Source organism: Dryas octopetala, chromosome 4 (genome assembly GCF_963921425.1).
Source record: "Dryas octopetala chromosome 4, drDryOcto1.1, whole genome shotgun sequence".
In the NCBI taxonomy this organism is placed as follows: domain Eukaryota; kingdom Viridiplantae; phylum Streptophyta; class Magnoliopsida; order Rosales; family Rosaceae; genus Dryas; species Dryas octopetala.
The window spans coordinates 7,121,919-7,133,198 of NC_141369.1; the positions used below are offsets into that span (position 1 = coordinate 7,121,919).

An 11,280-nucleotide genomic window follows, 5' to 3' on the forward strand; every position below is an offset into this window, starting at 1 on the left:
TTCTGTTCTGTTCTGTTCTGACTCCCTTTTTCTCTTTGTTGAACCACCCCCCCCCCCCCCCCCCTTTTATTTTATTTTATGGAATTTCAGTTATACCCTTAAATAAACAAAATACTTAACTCATTGCATGGCTTGCGAGTTGTGGTGAAGTAATGATTTATGACATCTCACAATCCACACTTAACCCAGGAGTGTCATATTATCATTGTAACTGAAACCGATATGTGAGTAAAGTCCATTGATTCCGGTTATTTTTATAAATATTTTTGTCAAACGAGTTAAAGGGTAGTAAGTTCTAGAGGTTTATCATCTTGTAGGGTACTCGCAATTGCTCGGGGTTCATTTGGGCAGCACACTGGAAACCCAACAGTTATCAAAAACCTCCGTCCCTTAACCATCCTGGTGATGCTGAAGAGAGCAGCACCAACAAAAAAATAGCATGAACTATTTTTATTAGCCAACAATTTTATTATTCCAGTACATTAATGTAACCTAGTTTGACTAACTTTGGTACTATTTGTGGACTGTTTGGATTGTTCGACCTGCCTTTTGAAACAATTTTGTCGAAACTTCTTAAGTTTATGGACTGATTGCTTGTTCCATTGTGATTGTCAAACCGTGGGATGTATTTGGTACTTCAAAATGCAATTGATGATCCGGTTAAGGATAATCGCTAATTTAACAGTAAGCCTCTATAGTCCAAACTAAAGTTTGTGGCAAAATTTGTTGAAACAAGTTTAATTTCTAATTTGACCAAAACTCAAACAAGCCATATTTACACACTTAGACAGTACAGGCCCGTTTGGGGTTGTTGTTAGCCATTCAAAAGCGGCTTTGTATTACAATTTTAGGTGAGCCATAGCAAGTTTGGTGTTTGATAAAAAAAATAAAAAGCTGTCTTTTTTTACAATATATTATGGTTTATTCATTATAGTTTTTGAAACCATCATTTCACTCACGTGCTTTTCAAAACTGTTGTGGATAAAAATTGTTGTCGATGTACTACTCATCATAACTGTTCCAATAGACTATTCAAAATTTACAAAACACTTTTATACTATTTTTTTACATGTACAACAGTTTTTAAAACATAATTTACCAAACGATTAATTGATTTACCAATCTAAACGTAAATTACTGTCTTCAATCACTAACGTACAGAAGAGATTGCAAAGTCCAAAAAAGCTGGTGAGGCACTCAATTGGGAAGATATGCAAAAAATGAAATACTCATGGAGCGTAGCACTTGAATCAATGAGACTCATACCACCTCTTCAAGGAACGTTTAGGGAGGCTGCATCCGAATTCACTTACGAAGGTTATACAATTCCCAAAGGCTGGAAGGTAAGGGCATATGTGGTACTAAATATATAAACTATATATTATCTCAATTTTTTAGATCATAAATTCATAATTAATGTGTCAATATTGTATTTATTTGTATCTGTCTCTACTTTATATCTTATTTATTTATAATAAAAAAGGAAATTTAATATTACGTAGGTGTACTGGACAGTGAGCACCACAAACATGAACCCAGAATATTTTCCAGCGCCCGAAGAGTTTGATCCAACGAGGTTTCAGAAAGTGAGTCCGCCACCCTACACAAACATGCCATTTGGGAGCGGTCCTCGAATTTGTCCTGGAAAGGACTACGCTCGCCTCCAGATTCTCAGTTTCATGCACCATCTTGTCATAAGGTTTAAATGGGAAATAGTCAATCCCAATTGCAAGATCTCAGGCGGCATGAACCCATTTCCAGTTGATGGGCTTAAGGTTCGCCTCCAGGCCCAACCCATATATAATACCCAAAAGAAACTCAAACCAATAACTAGATGAGTAGTAACTAGTAACTACTTGAAAACCTTCCATAATTAGATACTTGATTACAAAGTATATGAGGAGTGGAGTTTGCAAAACATATCTATACAGAGAAAATGCAGTTGAAAACATATCTATACCGAGAAAATGCAGTTGCTGACTGTTGGGCCTTCTTTGGGCTTACTATAAATATGGGCTGCATGCAAATTGGAGAGTCTTCTATTGATATGGGCCATGTAATGTTGGATGATTTGTGTAGAAATTTATTATATAATTCTGGGCAGACTTGTGTAATGACAGGCTTGTGTGACAGAGATAAAGAGAGAAGAAAGAGAGGAGAGAGAGAGACAGAGAGAGACAGAGAGAGAGAGAGAGAGGTATGTCCCTCTCTATAATTATGGGTGGATTGGATCTCCTTGTGGCAAATCATAGTCGGCCTTGAACAAATGGGGGCTCTAAAAATTTGAATGTCCGAGGGGGTCAATTGACTTGTCTACCCCAGGACCAGCCCTGAAGCAAATTTTGTATTCCTTTCCTTATCCTATAATGTTTCGAGAAAAGAAAAAAGAGAAAGTGACAAAACAAATTAAAGTCACATGATCATTAATCTAGATCAATTCGACAAATGCAGTTAAATTATTAATTTGAAGCTAGAGCACCATTGCAGTGTTTCAAACTTGTGTCATGCCATGGGAGCAAATTTTCCACAATCGACAACAATAATTAAGCAGAAGATCGATGATCGATGACGTACTGTTCATCAAAATCTGCTGATAAGTGCATGAATTATTTGTCTTGCTAGCTAGGTGCCCTTTTTCTATGGTCAACGCAGCAATTCGATGGTCACCATAATTTTGTTCTTTGCTAGTAGTCACCATAATTAACGGGTATATACTATTTTTATTAGCCAACAATTTTATTATTCCAGTACATTAATGTAACCTAGTTTGACTAACTTTGGTATTATTTGTGGACTGTTTGGATTGTTCGACCTGCCTTTTGAAACAATTTTGTCGAAACTTCTTAAGTTTATGGAATGATTGCTTGTTCCATTGTGATTGTCAAACCGTGGGATCATCTATCAGGTGGCTTCTTTTTTTCTTTTGGTACAATGTATCATGTGGCCGGCTTCGAGTCTCCCTCATTCATTTGAAAATCTGCAAACAGTACGAAAGAAGTGCGAAAAAAATATGAGTACTAGCTAGTACTCCTTGAGATCCTTGATTTATACATGAATTCATTATAAGACCAATTTATTTCACAATATAACACTGATATGCGTCATAACATATCACTTGAGATCCAAATAATAAATCCCTAGCATTATTGAAAAAAATATATACATTGTAAATATATGTATGTACATTAGCGATTACAGATCATATTGTTAAATAAGAAAAAACATAGGAGTAGTATAGGGGATCTCATTTTTATATCCAAATTGTGATTATATTGTGAAATATAAGGTCTACATACTTATTATATCAATTATTATAACTTGTAATTAGTGTATCATTTACTAATTCTTACTTTTCAATCATAGTTAGTTTTTAAAAAAGATTTAAAATTTAAAAAAAAAATATATATATATATATTAGAATTTTAAAGATTATGAATCTATGAATATATATGACACATATCCTAAAATTTATAAAACAGATCGAACCAAGATTGAAAGTCAACAAAAAAATAAGTGGATGTATAATTCACATTCCAAAAAATACAATCATTTTAGTATTATTGAAAAATAAAACTTTTAACAATTATATATTGATATAGATCGAGATATATATATATAAATTAATAATGCTCTGCTTAATTCACAATGGAGTATAGCAGTGCTACATACAAGGTTTCATCAAGATCATTCTCCACCAATATTCAACCAGAAACTATGATCTCATGATGCATCAAATCTCCTTCAATCTGATTTTATTAAAATTAATTAAGTGATGATCATTCAAATTATCAATCTTAATTATATATGTTTAGTCAAAACATACGATACCGTCCTACCCATTTTACTGAAGTTGTTTAGTAAATTAGTAGCTTCTCATGGAGGCGCAAATCATTAATTTATAAATAAGTGTAAGCAGAATATTCTATTTTAATATAAAGATGTGGAATTTAATCTACTCCGATGGTGACCAAGGAGTGTAAGTGTTTTCACCTTTGAAGTTTGCACCTAACCCAAACCAAAATGGCATACGCCCAAAGAATAAAATTTTGGGTTTCAAGGAAATTTCGATGGAAATTTTGACGAAAATTTTGAAAATTTTTAAATTTCGACAAAAATTAGACGGAAATTGCTATCAAAATACGGAAATTTTAAATGAAACTTTACCATATGTTTATTTATCATATTATCTACTAAATTGATAAAAAATATTGAAGAAACCAAATTATATATATAGTAGGTTTCATATGATATAAGATAAATATAATGCACGCTGGAGACAAATACTGTTAAATAAAAGAGAAAATTAGGATTAACTACCTAATTCTAATAACTTTTTGGAATACTAGCACATGGCTATTGATGGGTGTCTAATGTCTCTGTTTTTAATCTTATTTTTAATTGGTTTTTGTAAGGTTTTTGGGTTAAATAAGGACTTATTGCTTTGTTTTCCTTTCTTTCAGTTTGCTGGGACCACCGAGGAGTTTTTGAATGGATATTTACTGACAAGGCTAGGTGATTTCTCCTAATGAAAGAAGGACTCCAAGTCAGCCCTATTTCCTAGTGGTGCCGCAACTTATTCCTGGAAACAAGAGGATTGCTTGCTGATAACGTGATGATATTTAAGAGGGCAGAGGCGTGCTTAAAGATATACTTGGCAAGAGGCGTAGGAGAGACTGGAAGGGCAGACGTTGGCAGAGGAAAGGACGCCACTTTGAGAAGAGCAGTAGGCAGTTTTGGGTGGTTTTTGTTATGACTTTTATTCGGTTTTTATTGATGGATTTGTGTAACTAAATACATTGCTAGGGCAGGATGAAGCCTTAAGATGATAATCTAGTTCTATTGTTATTTTATCTTTGGTTGTTTTCTTGATAGTGGGATTCTTATTCACCGATTCATACTCAAATAATTACATGGATGTTTGATCACCATCTGGGTTGTTAATTGAGTTATTTGATGCAAACTTATGTAGATACCATACAGGGTTTGGGTTTAGCTTCATGTGGATAAGGTCTGTATATGCCTTGGGTAAATACCATACTCTTGGGATGTGCATGGCTAGTTAATAAATTCTTTGAACTCAAAAGACTCTTTTGCATGACATATTTGTTCTAAATACCATAGGCAACTTGCATGTGAAAGTAATAGACTTGTTCTAAATACCATAGGCAAGTCGTGTCCAAAAGGATAGCCAACACTATTAATTAAGTGAACCGAAGGTAAAGTGACTAGAAGTTAGACAGGATTTTTAGTGGTGGATTCTTTGCTCTAGTATTTTACTTGATTGATTGTTAACGTCACTTTGATATCTCGTTGCTTTGCCCATATCTTAATTAAATATTGTCTTATTTATTTATTGTGAATTTCAATATCTTTGTTCAAATGAGTTGATTAACCAATCCTTGTGGTTCGACCTCGTACTTGCGTAACTCTATTCTACTACGGACTTGTGCGCTTGCGAGTAATTTAATTTGGGGTTTTTATTTGTCTCTTCTTTTAGGCATCTCAAAAATACCTACCAAGTTTTTGGCGCCGTTGCCGGGGATTGCGTCTAATTCAATTCATTACACTGTCCTTTGCATGGTGGATGACTGGTACACGATCTTCGGATTGTGAACTTGTAGAATTTCAGCCGGAGATTGAACAAAAGCTCAAGGAAATTCGCAGGAAACGTAGAGAGGATAGAGAAGAGGAGATTCGTCAGAGGGAAGAAAGGATGGCTCTTGTACCTAACGAGACAATGGGAGACCTTGACATCCCGACAATTCCGACATCACCATCCAGCATCATTCTCCCTGCAGCAGCCAGGAATTATGAATTAAAAAATATTCACTTCAACATGATTCCTTCCTTTCATGGTTTAAATAATGAAGATCCATTAGTTCATATTCGTGACATTTTTAACATGGTTTCTAATATGCCTTTGACAGAAGGAGTCACGGAGGAGCACTTAAGGATGAAGATCTTTCCTTACACTTTGAAGGACAAGGCGAAGATGTGGCTGAATTCTTTGAGGCCGAGATCACTAACCAGCTGGACAGAAATTCAGAACAAGTTTTTGGAGAAGTTTTTCTCAGCCCAGAAAACCGATGCATTAAGGGACAAGATCATGCAATTCAGTCAACATGCAGATGAGTCGTTTTCCGAGGCGTGGGAGCGATTTAATAATTTGTTAATTCAGTGCCCTCATCATGGTTTGCCTTCCCTTGTTTTAATGCGTATATTTTATAAGGCACTGACCGTTTCTAGTAAAGCTGCAGTGAATAACTATGCAGGTGGATCCATTAAAAATAAGACCACAGTTGAATGTCAAACTCTGTTTGACAGCCTAGCAATGGAAACACAACATTCAGATGCAAGAGAAAGGTGTGCTGGAGTGAATGAGAGTAACCATTCGAATGTTTTTGCTTCAAAGGCGCAGGTTGATTCCATTGCCAGCAAATTGGATGCGCTACTTGCTATGAATGGGAGGACGCCATCACAAGAGATCTGCGCTATTTGCGATGTCATTGGTCATGCCACGATTTCTTGTCCCAATGGGGTTGATTTTCCGGAGTTTGTACAAGAACAAGCGAGTTTGGTGAATTCCTACAACCGAAATGTTAGGACTGACCCATTCTCAAATACATATAATCCTGGCTGGAAGTATCACCCTAACTTCTCATGGAGCAACAATAATCAGCCACAAGCTCCACGTAACCCTCCCTTTCAGCAGACTCAAGCTCCAGTAGAGCCGAAAAAACTTGGGGTGGAAGACATGATGCAGCAGCTTATGCAAAATCAAATTCAGATGCAACAAATGTTTCAAGAGTCTCAAAAGGGCCAGCAAGCTAACACCAAAGCCATAGCAAGTCTGGAGACGCAAGTTAGCCAACTAGCTTCTACTTTGACCGAAAGAGGGATGGGTAGACTACCCAGCCAGCCTGAACCGAATCCAAGAGGATTAGAGCATGCTAAGGTTGTCCGGACTTTAAGGAGTGGTAAGCCATATGATCGGAGAGAAGAAATTGCAGCACAAAAGCAAAAGGAAGCTGAGGAAACCATACCTGCCGCTGCACTTGAAAGTGGCGAAATTGAAAGCCCAATAAATGTTGCATCCGAGTTGCCTTGTGTTAACAAATATGTGCCTACTTTACCCTTTCCTTCCAGGCAGCAAAAACAGAAGCAGAGTGAGCACATGAAGGATATTTTGGAAGTGTTTAAGAAGGTTCAAATTAATCTCCCATTATTAGAAGCCATCAAGCACATTCCCACATATGCCAAGTTTTTAAAAGATGTGTGCACTAACAAGAGAAGATTTGTGGACCATGAAAAAATCGAACTCACTAAGGAGTGCAGCGCCGTCCTTTTCAACAAGATGCCCCCAAAATTACAAGATCCAGGGAGTTTTACTTTGCCTTGTATTATTGGTGAATCTAAATTTGATAAAGCTTTTTTGGATCTTGGTTCTAGCGTTAATCTTATGCCTTTTTCTATTTTCTCGCAGCTGGGCATTGGAGAGCTAAGAAAGACGTCTGTCTCACTACAATTAGCGGATCGTTCAGTCACTTACCCTAAGGGTCTTGTCGAAGATGTGTTAATTAAGGTGGAGCAATTTGTGATACCGGCTGATTTTCTGGTGCTCGACATGGAAGAAGATAGGAATCTTCCCATTTTACTCGGCCGGCCATTCCTTGCTACTGCTGGTGCATTAATAGACGTGCAGCAAGGTACTCTTAAGCTCAGAATTGATGGTGAATCAGTGGAGTTTCGAATGTTTGGCGCCTTAAAAAAACCCAGTGATGTGGAGGAGTGTCATCGCGTGGATGTCCTTGACCCGATTATACATGCTCAATTTTTAATTTCTTCAGCAAGTGATGAGCTGGAGACATGCCTTACGTGCTCTGAGTTTGAAGAATTTGCTGAGGATGAGACACTTGAGGTAGTGGCTGCACTTGAGGCGACACCTGCTGCAGCGCCGCGATGGAGACAAGCCGTAGAACCTCTTGGCACGCCACCACCAGCTGCTGTACCTTCCGTAATTAAGCCACCAGTACTAGAACTCAAGTCGTTGCCATCTCACTTGAAGTATGCATTTTTGGGTGAAGCTGACACATTGCCAGTGATCATAGCATCGGATTTGAGCAAGACGGAGGAACTGAAATTGCTGCAGCTTCTAGGAGAAAATAAGTCAGCTCTCGGCTGGTCCATTGCTGATATCAAGGGTATAAGTCCCGCGGTTTGCATGCACAGGATCTTTTTGGAAGAAGGGTCGAAGCCCACCATAGAAGCTCAGCGGCGTTTGAATCCCAATATGAAAGAAGTAGTCCGAAAAGAGGTACTCAAACTTCTGGATGTAGGCGTGATATACCCCATCTCTGACAGCCAGTGGGTTAGTCCTACCCAAGTTGTACCAAAGAAGTCAGGAATCACAGTGGTTGAGAACAAAACTGGGGAATTGGTGCCCACTCGAATGCAAACAGGATGGCGAGTCTGTATAGATTACCGGAAGTTGAACTCCTTAACTCGGAAAGATCACTTTCCCTTGCCATTTATTGACCAAATGTTGGAGAGGTTAGCCGGGCACTCACATTATTGTTTTCTTGACGGGTATTCAGGTTATAATCAGATTGCTATCGCTTCCGAAGACCAAGAGAAAACAACATTCACATGCCCTTATGGTACCTTTGCCTACCGGCGTATGCCATTTGGCTTATGCAATGCTCCAGCTACATTCCAACGTTGCATGATGAGTATATTCTCCGATATGGTCGAAAGGATAATTGAAATTTTCATGGATGACTTCTCTGTTTTCGGTTTCTCTTTTGATAACTGTCTTGGAAATTTGAAGATGGTTTTGGAAAGGTGCAAGGAATTTAACCTTGTTCTCAACTGGGAAAAATGCCACTTTATGGTGAAGCAGGGAATTGTGTTAGGACACTTGGTTTCAAGTCGCGGGATAGAAGTAGACAAGGCGAAGATTGATTTAATTGCCAATTTGCCACCACCCACATCAGTCAAGGCTGTACGGTCTTTCTTAGGACACGCGGGTTTTTATCGGCGCTTTATTAAGGATTTTTCCAAAATCAGCCGACCCTTGTGCAATCTTCTTTCTAAGGACACTCCGTTTCACTTTGATGAATCATGTTTACAAGCTTTTACAACTTTGAAATCTCTACTCACTTCTGCGCCGATTATGATAGCTCCAGATTGGGGTCTCCCATTTGAATTAATGTGTGACGCTAGTGACTACGCAGTGGGTGCTGTTTTAGGACAGCGGAAGGACAAGCTTCCACATGTCATTTCTTATGCCTCAAAAACCTTGAACGATGCACAACTCAATTACTCCACTACTGAGAAAGAGATGCTCGCTGTCATTTTTGCACTTGAGAAGTTTAGGTCCTATTTGCTTGGCTCTAAGATCGTTGTTTATACTGACCATGCAGCATTAAGGTACCTTATGTCCAAGAAAGATGCAAAACCAAGGCTCATTCGGTGGGTATTGTTGTTACAAGAATTTGATGTTGAGTTACGGGATCAGCAAGGCGTGAAGAATGTGGTCGCTGATCATCTCTCCCGTCTAACTCACACTCACGAAAATGAAGACACCATTGTGCCATTGCGTGAGAGCTTCCCCGACGAACAGTTGTTTGCGGTCCAACATGTCACACCATGGTATGCGGACATCGCCAATTATCTGGCTGGAGGGGTGATGCCTCTTGAATTAAGTACCCAGCAGCGAAGGAAGTTCCTCCATGACGTCAAGTTTTACTTCTGGGATGAACCATATCTCTACAAGTATTGCTCTGATCAGATGATAAGAAGGTGTGTGCCAGCTACTGAACAAGCAAGCATATTACAGTTTGCACATGATCATGCATGTGGAGGCCATTTCGGTTCAAAAAGGACAGCAGCAAAGATCCTACAGAGTGGTTTTTATTGGCCTTCCTTATTCAAAGATGCTCACACATGGTGTTCAGCTTGTGATCGGTGCCAAAGAGTGGGAAATATTTCTAATCGCAATGAGATGCCTCAGCATGGGATTTTAGTAATTGAATTGTTTGATGTCTGGGGGGTGGATTTTATGGGGCCTTTTCCCTCTTCATATGGCCATGAGTATATTTTAGTGGCTGTGGAATATGTCTCCAAATGGGTAGAAGCAGTGGCTGCCCCAACTAATGATCACAAAGTTGTTTTGAAACTTTTACAAGGCACCATCTTTCCCAGATTTGGCACCCCTCGTGTCCTCATCAGTGATGGGGGGCGACACTTCATCAACAAACCCCTAAAGAATCTCTTGTCAAAATACAATATCACTCACAAAGTTGCTACCCCATACCACCCACAAACAAGTGGCCAAGTTGAGGTTTCCAACAGAGAGATAAAGAGAATTCTAGAGAAGACAGTGAGTACTTCCCGCAAGGATTGGTCCCTTAAGCTTAATGATGCGCTGTGGGCATATCGGACAGCCTATAAGACACCAATTGGCATGTCCCCATTCCGTTTAGTTTATGGAAAGGCATGTCATCTTCCTATGGAGCTTGAGCATAAGGCGTTCTGGGCAGTCAAGCAACTCAATTTCGACTATGGTGCTGCTGGTGAACAGAGGAAGCTCCAGCTCAATGAACTAGATGAAATTCGAAATGATGCGTACGAGAATGCTAAAATATATAAAGACAGGACCAAGCTCTTTCATGACAAAACCATCTTAAGGAGGGAGTTCTTCCCTGGACAGAAAGTGTTGCTTTTCAACTCAAGACTTCGCCTGTTTCCAGGCAAGCTCAAGTCGCGGTGGTATGGCCCCTATGTTGTGGTACATGTTTTTCCACATGGTGCTGTGGAAGTGAGACACATTCAGAATGGAACAACCTTCAAAGTGAATGGGCATCGCCTAAAGCCTTACCTGGAATCACCATTCAACATTGAGAAGTCCTCAATACCTTTGGCCGAACCATCACCAGCACCTTAGCCATTCGATATGTCAAGCTAATGACGTTAAATTAAGCGCTCCTTGGGAGGCAGCCCAAGCATTCCTTTGTTTATTTCTTTGATTGTTTGTTTTACTTTCAATTTTGTTGACGTTAAACCTGCACTTACTCTGTTCTTTTTCAATTCTCAGTGGTCTGTTGCTACCTTCAGTGTGAGGACAGAATTCAAAGTTTGGGGGAGGGGCATAAACTTCCACCACCAATTTGGAAGAAGCCAGTTCATGTTCCAATGCCCAAGGGATGTTTCGTGTCATTTTCGTGCTTCTGAGGTAGTCGGTGGTGCTCTCCTGCACTTACTCTCGAGAGGTTGATGCTG

At 39.0% G+C, this 11,280-nt stretch overlaps 1 protein-coding gene and 1 non-coding gene across 2 annotated transcripts; one reads left to right on the forward strand and one right to left on the reverse strand.

The window, feature by feature from the left end:
• Positions 1-5,584: 5,584 nt before the first annotated feature.
• Positions 5,585-10,945, forward strand: LOC147286402 (uncharacterized). Its single transcript, XM_086240754.1, has 3 exons — positions 5,585-8,843; positions 8,943-9,827; positions 9,957-10,945. Exons 1-3 carry the CDS (start codon positions 5,585-5,587, stop codon positions 10,943-10,945), a joined length of 5,133 nt encoding a protein of 1,710 aa, XP_086096880.1.
• LOC147286403 (small nucleolar RNA R71) lies at positions 6,089-6,195 on the reverse strand. The gene has a single exon (XR_015122159.1). It is a non-coding gene; the product is annotated as a small nucleolar RNA R71 (small nucleolar RNA).
• Positions 10,946-11,280: the final 335 nt, after the last annotated feature.